The 17,463-nt window shown below is 43.1% G+C and overlaps 1 protein-coding gene across 1 annotated transcript; it reads left to right on the top strand.

Annotated features, from left to right (window-relative positions):
• The first annotated feature begins 1,033 nt into the window (after nucleotides 1-1,033).
• Nucleotides 1,034-15,981, top strand: CALR (calreticulin). Its single transcript, XM_085600627.1, has 9 exons — nucleotides 1,034-1,427; nucleotides 4,028-4,129; nucleotides 6,745-6,948; nucleotides 7,381-7,475; nucleotides 9,125-9,334; nucleotides 9,554-9,667; nucleotides 10,665-10,808; nucleotides 11,411-11,503; nucleotides 14,751-15,981. The coding sequence occupies exons 1-9, from the start codon at nucleotides 1,340-1,342 to the stop codon at nucleotides 14,970-14,972; spliced, it is 1,272 nt and encodes a 423-aa protein (XP_085456753.1). The 5' UTR covers nucleotides 1,034-1,339; the 3' UTR covers nucleotides 14,973-15,981.
• The last annotated feature ends 1,482 nt before the right edge of the window (nucleotides 15,982-17,463 follow it).

Genomic DNA, 17,463 nt, shown 5'->3' with positions numbered 1-17,463 from the left:
CTCTACCTCTCTGTATCTACCTCTCTCTCTACTTCTCTTCCTCTACCTCTCTCTCTACCTCTCTTCCTCTACCTCTCTCTCTACCTCTCTACACCTCTCTATCTCTCTATACCTCTCTACACCTCTCTACCTCTCACTACCTCTCTCTCTACCTCTACACCTCTCTCTCTACACATCTCTACCTCTCTCTACCTCTGTCTCTACCTCTCTCTACTTCTCTCTCTGCCTCTCTCTACCTCTCTCTCTACCGCTCTCTACCTCTCTCAAAGATGGCTGCAGCTTCTACGTGGGATATGGTGGACTAAGTGGCAGCCGGTGCCTGATAGCACTGCTTGTCCTTTAAAAAAAAAAAAACATTGGCATAGCCAATAGGTCTCCCCTTTGGGACTTCATAAGTGTTTAGTTATTCAGTACAATATCCTTGTGCAACAACATCAAGTGTTGCACGGCTAAACACTTATAAGGTCCCAAAGGCGAGACCTATTGGCTATGCCAATGCTTGTTCCTTTTGTTTCTAAGAATTGCAGTTTTGATACTGTTAAAAAGTGAACATGGGAACTGCTGCTCAGTAATAAAAGTGTAGAGAAATGGTGCATAAACATAACCTCCGGAAATGTACACAAAATCTATAACAGGAAACGTTTCACAGCAAAGAGAACCTAATTAATGACTCTTTATATTGTATCTTTGTAAGAACAAAACCTTAGGTTACTTAAAGGCAAAAGTCCGTTGCGTTAATACTTATGTTATTTTCTCTGAATATTTTTTTTACATAAAAATTCAGATGGCCAGAAAAAATCATGCACTCCCTTTCTCATTCCTTCTGAATCGTCACCCTGTCAACTAACCCTTGCGCGCGCCCTTTATCTTGCGGCGGTTGCCTATGCGCATGACAATGCAAGCGCCTCTCTAGTCTAATGACCAACTGTATCACGTGATCTCCAACTGCCTCCAGTCAGCAGAGGAAGAAGGGACTGTTCCCGTCAGCCAACCATCGCACGCCTGGTAAGAGGCTCTTGCGTGGTCGGTTCCCATTGGCTTTCCAGTCTTCCAATGGCAAGCAGCCATCTGTGGACTAGGAAAGGACGCCTGACGCCGCGTCAGGGTGTTCCTACCTTGCTGTCTATGACTGTTTCTGCATTTAACGAATCAACGGGTAAACTGCGGTGAAAGACCAATGAAACTGCCTTTCTAGGGCGGATTCGGCTTTGGATGGGTTTAGTTGCACTGTAGGAAGTTATATAAGACTGGTTCGAGTAGGCCCCGTGCTCATTCTCTTAAAGGGGTAGGTTCTTCTTCTTTGCACCGGGTGAAGCCGCCACACAGACACCACCCAGCCATGAAGACCGCATTCTGGCTCTGCGCACTGCTGGCCTTGGCCTACGCTGATCCTACCGTTTATTTCAAAGAAGAGTTCAGTGACGGAGGTGAGGAGGAAGGGGCACTTAATGAGATAAATGGTGGGCCTTTGACGGACAAGTCTGGGAGGGCTATAGGTTGTGAGACTAACCTGACAACGGTGAGGCGTACTGGTGCGTGCATCTTTAGAGCATTGGTGGAAAAAATGTCTGAATAAGAGTTCGTTCCTTGGTGAAAGACGACGTGAAAGTGGTCTAGACATGAAAAATGTCTAGAAGTATATGGGGGGGGGGGGGAGGGGTTAAAGGGATATTCGTAATAGGCAAAATGGGAGGTTCGACGAGAAAGACGAGGTTTCTGAGAACTAGAAATATAAAAAGCTATGCGGGTAATAAAATACAACATCTATCCATCTTGGGAAGTTTGAAAAGGGTGATTATCTGTCAAGATAGGCTAGGTATTAGGGCATTGCATAGGAGCCTGACTGAAGGAAAAAATGTTGTCTAATGTTGAGTATGTCAGGGATATTAACGTTGTCTGGGAAGGCACCAGGACAAGGTGAATAAGCGATGGGGGTGTTAAGCTGTAGTTTAGTCTAGGGGAGACTACAAAAAGGATAGTTGTACAGGAAAATGACACCGATGGATGACGTAGATCAAAAGGGGATGAAAGGAGTGAAGAGACTGAGAAGAATCTATATTGATAAAAAAATTGTATTTTGTAAGTTGAGCTGTCGTGGGGTGCTTATGTAGAAAACAGCGGGTGCCTTAGGTACCACGCCAGAATACGGGGCTGTCTTTTTTTTTTTTTTAGCAAATGGTATCCAAGTGATCGGTAACAAAAGGTAATGTGGTGAGGCGATGGCTACCGAGTAGTTTATAGGGATCATTATGGTGATGGTCTACATGGGTGTGACATACGTGGAAGAGGTGATCTTGACAGGCGCAAGGATGGGGACCTTTGCAGGCGTAGACACGTTTATGGAAAAGAAAAATGTTTTAGAAGAGCGTTAAATGGGCCGACGAGAACATCTTGCTATAGTAGTAGCGAGGAGCTTGGTAGACAAGGGGGACGAGAATGGTATATGGCCCGATAAAGCAGAGGGTGTTGGTTCAGAGTACAAGGGTATGGAAACTGAAAGCCGAATTGGTTATCTCAGGAGAAGCGGTTGGTATGAAGGTTGTGGTGGATGAAGTTTTGTGCTGAACACTAGCGTGGGTGGCGGCGTGTGTTGCTCCTGGATTATTAACTAACTTTAGTTTCCCTGTGGGATAATTCTGTTCAACGCCGGGAATGCCTCCTAGATTTCCATGTCTGGGTCACGGAGTAAGGGTGTGTCCTAGAAAAGGATGGCACTCCCCGCATGAATGTAAATTGAGCCCGGTCCAGTTGTCTAGATAATTGTCCACCCCAGATGGATTTTTTTGGGCTGACATTTTAGGAACGTTTGGAAAATAAATACTTCTCTGTGGGACTTCTCGATTTATTATGAATTGATGTAACACACGAAGTTTAGTTCTGGTACAGATACATTTGGATGGTGGCATCGTGCTTTCCGTATAACCCCCATTTGTTTCATGTTAACAGTAGGTCTACTAAAGAGCCACATGATGTGAATAGTCCTGCAATTTAGCGCTTGCTCTGATACCTACAGTCGAGTCTTGAACACTGACTACTTATTGTGTAAAAAAAATATATATAAGCACGTCGTTTGATAACTCGTGGTGTTTTCACTTGTATTGTCTACACATGGCAGTCCTTACTTTTGGAAATGTCCCGACATGGACCAAGTCACAGGGTATGAACTGGGCGTTTTTAAGTATTCTGTTAAGTAAGCCGTGAACGATTTGTTCAGCCCTGTGCCACTAATATAACCATAGTCAGCTTTGATATGGCATGACCTGTTGCCACGGTTATCTGGTGCTGTTTAGGATGCATCTAGCCTAAAACATTGACGGCATGACCATGTTCTTTTGTGGTTTGATATCTTTTCACATTAAATCCTTTCCATGTTGGGTACGATGCTCTTAAAAGTACAGTAATCGAGAAAACGACATGAACCGATGCCCAATAATGTGATCTTAACCATTGGGTTTCAAGAATGCTTCATTGAGTGATTGATAAGCCTTCACTCTGCCCTTTGAAAATAAAACGGCACCTTGTTGCTGGTGTTAATAATCTGCGTAGTAAGGAGTACATTTTGGCACAAATTTCAATGGGTTGTTGATGGTTTTTCTGGGGCTGTTATCTTCAACTTAATTACCTCCTCCAAGGCGAAACTTCACCTTTCAGGCTGAACTCGTGGACTCCTCAAACTGAATACGGCTCCCATCAAAACATTTTGGTTTTGGTTCACTTGAGGAAGCGGTCAGAGAGTTGCCGACAACGTATTTTTCTTGCAGCAATACAATTAGGCGGGGCAGCATTACCACGAGACACAATTTCAGTATTCACATGTTCAATACAAACGTATGTTAGGTGAACTTGGGTGACCAGAGTGAAATTTGTTCTTTCAAACTTGGTTGTCTCGTTTGATATAGTGCGATATTTTGGAGCAGGTACTACCCCAGAGGTGATTGGAGAGTTTAGAGGTCAACATTTTTCATAAAATTTTCTTTGTCCGAGTGCAAATCTTCCCTAATCTTTAATCGCCCTTTTCCTTATGCAGATGCCTGGACGTCAAGATGGGTGGAGTCGAAACACAAATCCGACTACGGCAAATTCAAGCTGAGCGCTGGCAAGTTCTACGGGAATGCTGAGAAAGATAAAGGTGAGCTCGGGCAGTAAGCACCTGGTGATTGTGCCTGGAATTTGCCTGGAGAATGGCACGATTGTCACATTTGAATGGCTAAGGAGAGTGAAGCTGGAGTTCTTAGCCATTGAGGGGTGTTGGTAATTGTTTAGAATCAAACCTATGTAGCAGTAGATATGAGGCAAAGCAAGGGGTCGTGATTTCAGAATAACATTTGTAGATCCACTATTGTATTCACCTCCATGAATACTGAAGTTACAGGCATTTGGCTCATCGACTTCATATGAAGGCCGCTTTGTACTCATTTGACTTGCACTTTTCTGCCCTCTGCTCATTAAGGCATTGCAGTATCGTTTTATTTTCCAATTGGAGCAACAATTTAGTAAGTGAACCATACTTGTGTCCTTTAAAACACCATTCCATTCTGCTACTTGGGCACCTACAGAGCAATGCATAGGCACCGGATCATCAAGGGCAGAGTTTTTATGAATGGGGAATTACTAGAGCAGACTGACAGCTTTAATTATCTGGGCATCACATTGGGCTCCAGGTTACAGTGGAAGCCACATGTGGCCCATTTAATCTCTAAGCATGCGCAACTTTCAGGCGCATTGCTCAGAGAATTTAAGCTGTCAGCCACCAAACCCATAGCCCCAGTATTAAAAATCTATGACTCGAGAGTAAGATCTTCCATGCTGTATGGAGCTGAATTGTGGGGGATGTCTGATATAGCAGGTTTACAAAAAGCATATAATAGGTTCCTTCGCTGTATCACAGGCCTCCCACAATCTACACCATTAATACCTCTTCGCATGGATTTGGGGTGTCAGAGTCTAGAAAATATTTGTAGATTTAGACCAATTGCTTATTGGAGAAGACTGTGGGTTACCCCTGAACTGAACCACTATGCGTTGGCACTTTTGGAGACGCGTAATATGGATACAGGGGAAAAAATTCCCTGGTTCAGAAAGGTAAAAATCCTTTTAAAGTCCTTAGGAATGGGGGATCTATGGGACAATCCACAGGGAACAATAATCCCCACTAAACAGGAGTTGAAAGAGGCCTACTGGACATATATATCCTTGGTGGAATTCCAGTCACATACAAATCCTTCACATACCAAGGTTTTTTTGGAGTTGAAACATTCAATCGGGTATGAGGAGTACTGGGATCTGATCACACTGCCTCAAGATAGGAAATTATATCACCAGTTCAGGGTAGGTACTCTTCCATTGAACTCGATTACCTGCAAATGGGCATCTAACAAAAATGATCAAATGTGCCCTTTCTGTAAGATATTTCGAGAAACCATAGCACATATTTTGTTTATTTGCCCTGTATATAAGGCCCCCCGCCTAAGATGGATCAGAGCAGTTTGCATTCAGAAGGGTATAAAGACGGGGATTTCTGCACTAAGAATATTTCAATCCGATAGCTCTGAAATAATAGTGATTGCCATAGCTAAATTTCTGAAATGGATGTGGTTAATCAGAGCCGGGAAACTGAAAGCCCTTCAGTTGCCCTAAATGAAACCCGTATAATGATGGAACTTTTTTATACTCTTTTAGTATTGTTTTTATGGAAAGCAGATATTTATTTTTTTAACTGGTCGATTAGGAATACCACTTATGCAGTAAAATAAATCATGTTGCTCCTAGCATTAGTACCATGAATTCTATATGTACAGTCCAAAAAAAAAATTAGAATTGTTTAATGATGAAATGTTTTTTAAATGTGTTTTTGTAAATATTGATGAGTTTTGTTTTTAAATTGTCTTTTATGACTTGAAGTCGAAATAAAGACTGTTTGATTGATTGATTGATAAAGGTGAGCTCGGGCAGTAAGCACCTGGTGATTGTGCCTGGAATTTGCCTGGAGAATGGCACGATTGTCACATTTGAATGGCTAAGGAGAGTGAAGCTGGAGTTCTTAGCCATTGAGGGGTGTTGGTAATTGTTTAGAATCAAACCTATGTAGCAGTAGATATGAGGCAAAGCAAGGGGTCGTGATTTCAGAATAACATTTGTAGATCCACTATTGTATTCACCTCCATGAATACTGAAGTTACAGGCATTTGGCTCATCGACTTCATATGAAGGCCGCTTTGTACTCATTTGACTTGCACTTTTCTGCCCTCTGCTCATTAAGGCATTGCAGTATCGTTTTATTTTCCAATTGGAGCAACAATTTAGTAAGTGAACCATACTTGTGTCCTTTAAAACACCATTCCATTCTGCTACTTGGGCACCTACAGAGCTCTTCCAGTAAACTTACAAGACTGACCTGTATCACTAGCTGGTACTCCAGTTCTTGCACCCACATATGCTTCTACCAGTGCACCTACATTGTGAGACTCGCACAGCTGTCAATATGACTCAAAAATGGCTTGCAGAATGCGCTGACACACCCGACTCTGCCATTTCGCCTCTATTCCTTGCAGCACACACTGTCAGTAAGTTGGATGGATATTCAGTAAGCAATTTCAATGCCACGGTTCCCTTGGTAAGACACAGTTCCTTATTAATGTGTCTTCAGCGTGTATGCATGTTAGTCCTAATTCAAGTGAGTTGTACTGTTGGCATTTGTGCCCCTCATGCTTACCCCTAAACGTGATGCACGTTTTTCTTCCTCAGGACTCCAGACAAGCCAGGATGCCCGCTTCTACGCGCTGTCAGCAAATTTTGATCCGTTCAGCAACAAGGACAAGACACTTGTGATACAGTACACCGTGAAACATGAGCAGAATATTGACTGTGGTGGAGCCTATGTCAAGGTCTTCCCCTCTAGTCTGGACCAAGCCGACATGCACGGTGACTCACAGTACAACATCATGTTCGGTGAGTTCGTTTGCGTCCAGTGTATTGGCTGTATATGAGTGGTATTAAAAGTAGTCTATTTGGCATCATTAACATTTATAAGGGGGGAAAAAGCATTCAATTGGCAGTGAATCATGCTTTTGGCTAGAATTTCGAAGTTTCAGAGCTATGGCTTTGATATTTGGCTTTGATTGGTCTAACTTAATGAAGTGACCTGCAGTTCTGAGAGTTTCAGGATGTCTGAGCTTAATCTGTTAAGTCTTTAGGTGTTGCCTTTCCTTTGCTGCCTGCTTTTTGGTTTGTGGTAAGCCTTTTGCTCTCACACACTCGCACGAGGTTGGATAAGCAGTGCATACCTGAAATGGCAAACCCATGGCGTGGGTGTATTTAAATACATATAATCGTGTGTAGCTCAGGTTTGTGAAGTTTTAAAAATGTCTTCCTTTGCTACAGGGCCGGACATCTGCGGACCTCCGACCAAGAAAGTACATGTGATTTTCAACTACAAAGGCAAAAATGTGCAGATCAACAAGGACATCCGCTGCAAGGTGAGTGTTTGGGACTGTGCCCAGTACCTCATCTAGCGTTCAGTGAGGTTTGATAACCAGTGAAGGATACAAGTCCTGACATCTTACAGAGATTTGAATGCTTCTGGAAGATTTCTAAACGCGAGGCACTTTGAAGTTTGGAGGTAGTTTAAAACTATGCACATCTATGAAAGCTGTCAACCGATCAAAAGGTAGGTAACGTTTTGTTCCACATTTTTGCAAAACATTAAAAAAAATATTTTGAACTGCGCTGCCTTGAGGGCTCTCATTGCTTTGTCCTGCATGTGAAATGTGAAATGTGGAAAGGCTAATTATTGTAACTACTGACCTTGATTATTATGGGGGTAATGTATTTTTCACCAAATGTTGTAAAATTTATTTAAAGTTTACATTTAACGTGCCATGCAATCCCGGTACCTACTTTTGCGAAGGTACAGCTGAAAGCCAATTTCTAGCTATACTTTGAGTATAGAGCCGTGAGCCCTGGAGATAGTCGGAGTATAAACTCTAATCAGGATATCAAGTGTTGGTCCACAAGGTATAAAACAATAAGGTTTCATTAGAAGCATTGACTAAATAAGTACCATTTTGTATACATGTAAAAGCAACTTATCTGCATGCCAGAAAATCTAGCTTGGATACAACTCTTCACCTACGTTTGATACCCCTTCTTTGGCCATTTTAGTGCTAGAAACACAAGGTTACTGCACCCGAATTTAAACATCTGTCTACAGCAAATGCAGAAGTCTTGCGCTCCGTCACTGAGCACATGGAGCGCCTTGTATTTGAGCTACTGCACAGTAGTCTTGGCGTCACTGTGCGGCCTGAATTATTGCATACTGGTGGGTCTTGACAGATCAAATTGACATTGACTTCTTTCCCCAGTAGTGAGATACTTGAGTCTACCAAGAGACTATTGGTATCTCTGATACTGCACAACAACTCCATAGTGGATCTTATTTTCTGGGCAGCTTAGCTCTGCTTTAGCTGTGGGCGAAGAGGAAGGACATGGGCTCTGTTTTTGTTAACTATCAAAGGCTTTATAATTATGAGCTGCTTGTGTTGCATTTATACCACCCTGAGGTAGTTTCAGCAGTCGCAATCGGCATTAAAAGTAAATACAGGAGTGCAGTTGCGTTCATTTATTTTTGTAATTGTATTAGTTTTCGGCCGTGCTTCATGGTGCTTTGGAAGTGCTGTAGAGATAAAGTATGACAGCCCATTGGATACCTCGCTTGCTCAGTTACATTAAATTGCTAAACTCGCACTTGTGCCAGAAGCTCCTAACTAGTTCAAAGTGGAGCTTGTCGAGGCCACGGTTAGTAATTTCTCTTAACCTACTTGCCTTAGTTTACCAGCCTTACCAGATGACTCACCGTTAGCAGGCAAAGCGTTTTCTAGTCTTGAGAATTTATTTCGAAGCAGAAATCGTTGAATATTTGTTCTGGGTGATGCTTGTGAATACATTGAACTGAAGCTTTAGATTATTGGCTTGTAAAATGCAGGATTTCAGATGTAGTGTGGTGCCTGATAATAGTGGCTGTCTAGAACCCTTACACCCCTGCCTGATGGAACACTGGTTACAGACATCGTACTCTGCGGGTTGCGCATCTCTTGCTGATCACCCACCTTTTACCTCTTTATGGCAGGACGATCAATACACACATCTTTACACTCTCATTGTGCGCCCCGACAACACCTATGAGGTGAAAATTGACAACAGCAAGGTAGAGTCTGGCAGTCTGGAGGAGGATTGGGACTTCCTTCCCTCCAAGAAAATCAAGGACCCAGAGGCTAAGAAACCTGATGACTGGGATGAGCGCCCCAAGATTGATGACCCAGAAGACACAAAGCCAGAGGTTTGTTCCTTTATTTTCTAAACTGATCAGTCTGCATATGGAATTGTCCCCTACCAGCACCGAGATGTAACTTAAATGCACAATACATGTGCTGTGCTTGAAACGACCTTAGGGGATGGTTCTAATGTAGTGATCTTCTAAAGCAGAACTAAGTTTATGACAGTGGCAGTACTTGGCCGGAGTGTGGAGTTGACCCTTTTGCCTCCGATTTCTGCTTAGGATTGGGAAAAGCCAGAACACATTCCCGATCCTGATGCCGTGAAACCAGAAGATTGGGATGAGGAAATGGACGGCGAATGGGAGCCTCCTGTGATTCAAAACCCAGAGTACAAGGTAAACCCACCTCTCAACGTGCTTTGCTCACTCTGAGCCTTCAGACTTCGCTCTTGAGATTGTTCTTTAAATGCGTCTTTAAAAATAAAAAATAAAATAGTCCTTCGTTTATTAGTGAGTAGCCTGGACCAGATAGTATTCATGGGATGCTATCTCGAGGAACCCCTATTTTGCAGATAGTTATGCACCTTGGTCTGCTGCCCTGGAGCTGCAGGTTGTGCAGGCTTCTGGAGCCCATTGTTGTAAAATGGCAAGTGAGCATATGTGTTGCCTGCATAACAATTCTAGTGTCACTAGGGAGAAATAGGTGCGATTCAGTTATGGTCTAGTTGAATTCACACCTTGGGGTGGACTTCCACAGCTGTTGCTGTCTCCCCTAAAAGCGAATTTGAGCTTTAATATTAAGTGTTTATATTACCCAACTGTGTATTCTGTATAGAAGGATAGAGAGCTAATTTTTAGGAAATAAAGCATAGATCTCTGCAGGCGGAAGTGAATCGCTTGCTGGGCTACTGTACTGGTGACCACCTGCTTTTTTCTTCACCCCTTGCACACGGGCTGAACAGGATTATCTTTTACAGCTGGAATCAACTTTGTGAGCTGCAGGTTTCACACAGACATAATGTGAGCAGTGGGTGCTTAGCCTTTGAAAGTGTCTTACAGTGCTCAAATTTACCTGCTGGTTGCACAATATGTTCTGCAGTTGTAATGCAAATCCTAACCGAATTTGGTAAGCTGATTCAGAGTCTGGATGCTGGCCAAACTGCAGACAAGAATGGCTCGCAACCTGGTGAAACTTTGTAGCTCTTGAGCAACCTTATTAGACGCACCCTTTCACCTCCCTCTTCTGAATTTTTCCACTGTGGTGTTGAGCGCAATTCCGGCACTAGTGTTCCGTAAGACTTGATCAGAACTGACGTTTTTGAAGGTGTGTAGGTCACACACCTTGTGGGTTGTTAGTGTGTGGTGCCGACCTGTGTTTTTTTCCCCCTCCCAGGGTGAATGGAAACCCAAGCAAATCGACAACCCGGATTACAAAGGGAAGTGGGTGCATCCTGAGATCGACAATCCAGAGTACGTAGAGGAGCCCAACCTGTACCTGTATGACAGCTTTGCTACCATCGGCCTTGAACTGTGGCAGGTGAGAACGTATGCACTTTTAGCTGCACAGCCCTAGTGGGCGACTGGGAGCTGCTCCCTCAGTAGCTGAGCAAGGCATCCAGTTCCTGTCTGGGCCCATGCCAGTACTAAAACTAGTCCTTCAAAACTGCGATGACCTCAGCTGTCCACCACAGGGTTCCGGATACAGCAATTAAATGCATTCAATCCCGACCCATCTAATATTGTATTCCAGTACTGCAACCCACTGAGTGCTGTGCCAAAGTTTCATATACTTATTATGCGTCACTCCACTTTTTCCGGACTCTTCTACCAGGGCATCTCATTCTTTCCAGTGCAGAAGCTATTTACTGTTCTAGTGCTTTGACTCTTATGACTCTTACACAACCGTGAGTGCATCTCGATCCTACAGTTTTCCTCTTATTTTACTATGAAGACTACACCACTTGACCAATACGCCTCCTTTCTAAGTAGCAAACTAGCCCCAGTTGATCCCTTCTGACTGATTAATGGATGCCGGTTGCTCGCTCTGCCTGGATGCTTGTCCTTGACAATCCTTACCCGCATCAGTATGCTATATGTGGTCCAGTCACAGCCTGCATACTAACTGTTTTGTCTTTTCAGGTCAAGTCTGGTACCATCTTTGACAACTTCCTGATAACTGACTGCGAGAAGCATGCTGAGGAGTATGGCAATGAAACCTGGGGGGCAACAAAGGTAATAATCACACTTGCAGTGTGAGCGTTATTTAAAAAAAATAAAAACTCTTCTCATTAGCATTTCACATAATGTCAGCAAAGGGCCAAGATGTGACGAACTTTAGCAGTCGCACAAAAATGAACAGTGGCCTACCCAGACCAGCTTGAAAGACATGTAACTGAAGATCATCCACCTTAGAAGTGCGAGGCATGAACTAAGTATCCGAAGCAGAGTTCGAGGGGGAAAAAAAGGAAAATTGAACTTTATAGCGCTCTTCAAAAGTTTCAAAGTGAGGAGTCTGAGGCGCTTGTAGACAAGCGTCGAATGGGGGAAGGTGTCGTGCATCACTACACCAGCAGCGTTGAGTGATCTTCTGCCATATTGTGTTAATCTTATCCCAAGGCTAAGGGCAACGCTCCTAAATGCACTCTCGGCGGTTGGGGCCAGGGGGCTTTGAAAGCTATAGAGTCTGACTAATGCGCTATCAGGCACCCCCAGAGTTCCTAAACAAATTAGTCTGGCCTGGTTCTCTGATCCTTCCAGAATACAGACAGGAAAACATCAAAAGTTACTGTCATACCCAAACCAATATTGCCTCGCTACGAACTTTTCTTCTCTCTCATTAGACATAGATGGCTTTCTGAAGAGAAGCCAAGCAGATGACTTGCAACTTCAACTCTGATATCGGTAGTGACATATCGGATAGATGTTTGAGTAAGGTCTGTTTTAATCAGAGAGCATGTCTTAAGAGTGAAGTATATTGATGTATTCCGGGTTACCAATGTAGTGCCCAATTTATTATTTAATTTTCTGCATTTGTTCGCCATAAAGTTTGTGTTCATAGCATCTAGTCAGAACACAGTCCAGTGTTGATCACCATCTTTGATGGCTTCTTTATTCTTTTTCCACTAGAAGCAGAAATATACATATTACTCTGTCTTCTACGGAGCTAAATGCTTACTTCAGTCAATCAATCGGGGAGTTTAAAGCGTGCTACTTGCCTGTGAGGGTCTCAGGGCGCTGGGGGGAGGGTGGGTGTGCAGCTCCGAGTCAGCCGTAAAGCCAGGTCTTGAGGCTCTTCCTGAAGGTGTGCAGAGTAGGGGAGCATCTGATGTTGACCGGGAGCTCATTCCAGGCTTTGGCTGCGATGTAGAAGGCTCTTCCACCTGCTCTGGTCCTGCGGATGCGCGGGCTTTCTGCTAGGGCGAGGTTGGCGGAGCGGAGGTTTCTTTTGGGTATGTGGAAGGAGACTTTTGTTGAGTTATTTGGGTCCAGTGTTGTGGAGGGATTTGTAGGCGTGGGTGAGTGGCTTGAAGGTTACTCTTCTCTATGGGAAGCCAGTTGAGGTCTCTTAGGTGTTGGGTGATGTGCTCATGTCGTGGGATTCCGAGGACGAGTCTGGCTGCGGTGTTCTGGATGGTCGGGAGTTTGCGTAGCAGGGATTTGTTGATTACAGCGTAGAGGGTGTTACCGTAGTCCAGTCTGCTAGTTATGAGTGCGTGGGTGACTGTCTTTCTGGCGGGATTCACTTGGTCTTGCGGAGTGTGTTGAAGCAGGGGGAGGCGACAGTGTTGATCTGGCGGGTCATGGTGAGGGAGGAGTCTAGTATGATTGAGGTTCCGGGCATGGTCTGTGGAGGTAGGGGGGTGGCCGAGGGTGGTGGGCCACCAGGTGTTGTCCCAAGTTGAGAGGGTGGGTCCAAGGACTAGGACTTCTGAGTTAAGTTTCAGTCGTTCTTGGTTGCCCTCTGTCACTGGCTGTTTATTAAATGTTTGATTCGGTTTTTTTAGAAAAAGATTTTGACCTGAAATTTGATGTGTAAACTAAATGGAACCTAAGAATTATTTGGAGAAAAAAAATCAGTTGTCTAGATGCAGTAACTGCATTATAGGCAGTTGTTAAAATCGTAATTTCAGTGTAGCCACAAGGTATGTTAATGACTCCCGTTTGGATTTGTCATAAGTACGTTTCAGGCATGGTCCTGGCCCCAGGTGGAGCAGCGTTGGAGATTTCTAAAAGTTAAGTGACCTAAGCATGCACTTGAAGATTGTAGGTACTGCAAGTAGTACTTAGTTAAATAAAATCTGAAGCCTTCCCCTATGAACCCCAATCTCCTTTTCTTTTGTGACTAAATGATAGACTGGCCATGTAAAAAATGAAACCACGTGGGGCTGGTGCTCTGATTCCTTTTGCAATTCATGAAGCTAAAGGTAACCGGATCACTTGCTTTTACTCCAAATATTCTTTTTGAGTGACACTGCAGGTCATGTTGACTGAAGAAGCCTAATTGATAGGGTGCGAAGCCCGGGCCCTGTGCTTTGTGATATTAAAGGTACGAAGATCATGCATAACCGGAGTACTAGCTTGAGTTCTAGACAGTGAAATACTGCCTAAAACTGTTTGATAATTCTCTCCCATCATAAAGCTAAAAAAGTCGAAATCTAGGGGATTCTTTTAAAATAATGAGTATCACATTGAAAGTCTATGGCTTTGACTTTAAAAAAACTTTAGTTAAGAGAATGTTACAGAAACCTGCTGTAACATGTAATTCTGTCCCATCAGCATATACGAGAACTCATTTAAATGAAACAAAGTCTAGTTAAAATTGGAAATATGCAAGTTAGAATATGGCGCAAAGAAAAGGGACAAAATTGGGGTTAATGGTTCGGGTCAGCCTTATAGTTAGTAAAGAGACTAAGGTGTGGGATCTGCGTATGGGTCAGTTAGGGACAAGGTGAGGTCATGGTTCGGGTGTAGGGATACCTTTAGATTTGGGCATGTTTGGGATACAAGTTCATGGTAAGAGTTGGGGTAAGGAACAGCGTTGTTTGAAGGCATTTAAAAAAATAAAAGGACAAAATGCAAAACGGTAGTTACATCAACAAATACTCGTTATTAACAAAAAAGTGTTATTGAAATGTCAGTTTCCTTGCTGGATATACTGCAAATTCTGGCTTTTATTGGAATGGTTCTCACATGGAAACCAAAAAATGTACTGAGATGAAAACTTGTATTTAAACCAAGATTGTCACATTAAGGCAATGCACATATAGTTGAACAAAATAAATATATGTAGTTAGTGGTGAAATGAGCTCTCAAAACCCATGCAGGGTGCCAGGAAGTTCGAGGGACAGGTTAAGGGTTACTGTCTTCGTTCGGGCCGTTTAATACTCTAGTTTGTGCACGTGGCATGTCAAACGCGTATTCTACCATAAAGGATTCGGTCTGTGCCTAATCAATTCTGCTCCCTTTTCCTCTCCAAAAGGATGCTGAGAAGGCGATGAAAGAGCAGCAGGAAGAAGAGGACCGCAAGAAGCAGGAAGAGGAAGACAAAAAGCGCAAAGAGGAAGGCGGTGACGAGCCAGAGGAGGAAGAGGACGACGAGGACGATGCAGGCAAGGTGGATAAAGAGTTGGAGGAGGAGGAGGAGGAGGAGGAAGACGACGACGACGACGACAACGAAATCCCTAACAAGGATGAGCTCTAGGATATGTCGGTGGCACCAGGAAGCAGTCGCCACCCTGCAAAGCTTGGCTAACCAGAGAGAAGCGATGGGGGAGAACTAGTAAATGTCTCTATGAGACAAAAGAATATATTTTTTACTTTTTCCTTTTTCTGTTTTAACCCTATTCCCCGGCAGCTGCATGGCCCTTTTTTCTTTTTACCAGGTTAAAATGTTGTGTTCCTTTACTTCCCTCTCGCGTGGCTAGGAGAGGCTGTCACTCTCTGGGTGCTTATTCAGGTGACCGTGATGACCCCACTCTAAAATGAGCTAAAAAAAGAATTCTAGTTTGTGGTAAAACTTTACACCTACAGGAAAAGCCAATTGGTTTATTTTCCCTACGCTGTAATCCCGGTCCATTGTTTCTCCTACCAAGACGGGTGCCATGGCTTTAATACCTGGCTACTTAGGGGCGTTCTCAAAGAAGACAGACGGCACAGTTATAACGGGAGGCTGATTTTTGTTCTCAGGGTTTTTTGGTTTCTTTTTGAGCAAGAGTTTACAGTCCATTTGTTGGGTTTCCTTATCCTTGGCACATAGTATCTTTTTGAGATGCGCGTAAAATTTCTCACCAGTGTTTTTCACACCAACAGTATCTCATACCACAGTATTTGGGGCGTATCCCTTTGAGTGCCATTCTGTCGTATTCTGTTTTGGCATTTAAAGGCAGGCGGCAGTAGAACGTTTTTTGTGTAGACTGGGCATCAAGTGACCTCTGCTTAGTCTTCTTTGGAGTTGGTACGTCCTATTGGGTGCTCTGTTGGATAGGAAGTACGCACCTTTTGCTGCACCATCAGAAACCATCCATGCAAAACCAAAAAACCTGGGACAGCCCCAGTATTCTGTCAATTAAAAAAATATGCCTCCTAGCAGTAAAAGAGGGTCGTGGGGGAATCTGTCCCTTCCTCTACCCTCACCCCATTATGTGATGGTATGAATGAATTTTGAATGTATAAATGCCAGGAGAACATTTCTATTAAATTAATGTCCACTCTGCCTGTGTTTTGTCTGATTTGTGATAGGATTTTGTATGAATTTGAAGTGGACAACTGCTGTCATTTTATGTTCCTCTAGAAGCCTATCGATTATGTCTAATGAATATTTCTCCTCGGAAACTAGCATTGGCAAAGCAGATAGGTCTTGCTGTTAGGACCTATTTTCTATGCCACTGCCTTTTGGTCATGCTGTACAGCATCAGCAAAAATGCAATGTAGTGTGGCCAAAAGTAAAAAAAAAAAAGTCATTTTGTAGTGCACTTTTGAGCGACGTGCATGCACGTCATCACGCATGTGCACCTACAAAATATTACATGTGCCATTTATTTATTTTTTATCTATAGAGAACGATTTGTATCTCCTGTCAAATTCTAGAAAAGTTTGCAATAGGTATTTTGCAACCAGTCGGCTTGCTCTGTTGTAGGTGTAAAGTTGGTATTCTATTTATAATGTGGAGCTACTTCGAATGCAGTCTCCAAACATGCAATACGGATTCCCCTTTAGTGAGGGCTTACCATATGGTGACCAGATTCTCAAAACCTAAAACCGGGACAGGTCATAGTCATAGAAGTAGGCCTACATATCGGTAACCATTGACATGAAAGTAGGACTATTTTGACACCTGTCAAAAACGTAGAAAAAGGATTACAATGACAGCCTCCTCCACAGACCTGGATGAAGAATTACAGATGACAAATTAAAGGTCTCTTATTGGCTTTAACCTTAATTCCATTTCACCAGACTTTGCCTCAACATTTGCTATAGTTAGTGACCACCCTTGCCTTGAAATTCCAAGTTTGTGTCCCTATTAAGTAGGTCAATATACATGTGCTGTAGTCTTCAAAGTCAGATACTGCTGTTTGTAGAATACTTCTCCCCATAAAGTACTCCCCCCCCCCCCCCTACATTCAAACGCAGTTGATTGATATAAATAGTAGTTGCTTTATTTAAAAAAAACTTTCACATGTCAAGACATTGATTGAAGAATTGTATACACAGGGTAAAAATCAAGAAAGTAGGACCAAACTGAAAGACAGCTAAAAATGCTGTTTGACGTGAAAGGCCTATTGTTGCGTTGCACAGTACTTATCCAAGGAATGGATTTGCAGCAGCACTGTTTTGTTGTGCAGCAACTGATTGTGGAATTCACTGCAGCTTTGTTCAAAGTTGACCCTTTGATCAGCAATGCTTTCAGAGTCCCTAGTTCCATTCGGTTACTTTAATCAGTCCATATGTTCGTAATGGAAAAAATTTGTCAGTTTGCAAATTGGTGAAGATTTCCTGCCAACGTTCCTCTGCAGTCTTGTGAACATTCCATTCGGCAAGTCGATCTGCTATGTATTTTCTTACACATGGGATTTTTGTCAAAGCTCTATTTCATCCATCTCAAATGTGCTTGATACAGATGGTACAAGTAGCAGAGACTTCATCATTTACCCTAGACAGGCATAGTATCAAGGAGGATCCATGAAAAAGTATTA

This window comes from Triturus cristatus, chromosome 4_2, assembly GCF_964204655.1.
Source record: "Triturus cristatus chromosome 4_2, aTriCri1.1, whole genome shotgun sequence".
Lineage (NCBI taxonomy): Eukaryota > Metazoa > Chordata > Amphibia > Caudata > Salamandridae > Triturus > Triturus cristatus.
This window is presented reverse-complemented; position numbering and strand designations above follow the sequence as displayed.

Coding starts and splice junctions, on each gene's coding strand:
- CALR (XM_085600627.1), top strand. CDS start 1,340: ATGAAGACCGCATTCTGGCTCTGCGCACTGCTGGCCTTGGCCTACGCT. Junction 7,476..9,124: donor ACAAGGACATCCGCTGCAAG/GTGAGTGTTTGG, acceptor TCTTTATGGCAG/GACGATCAATACACACATCT. Junction 9,668..10,664: donor TTCAAAACCCAGAGTACAAG/GTAAACCCACCT, acceptor TCCCCCTCCCAG/GGTGAATGGAAACCCAAGCA.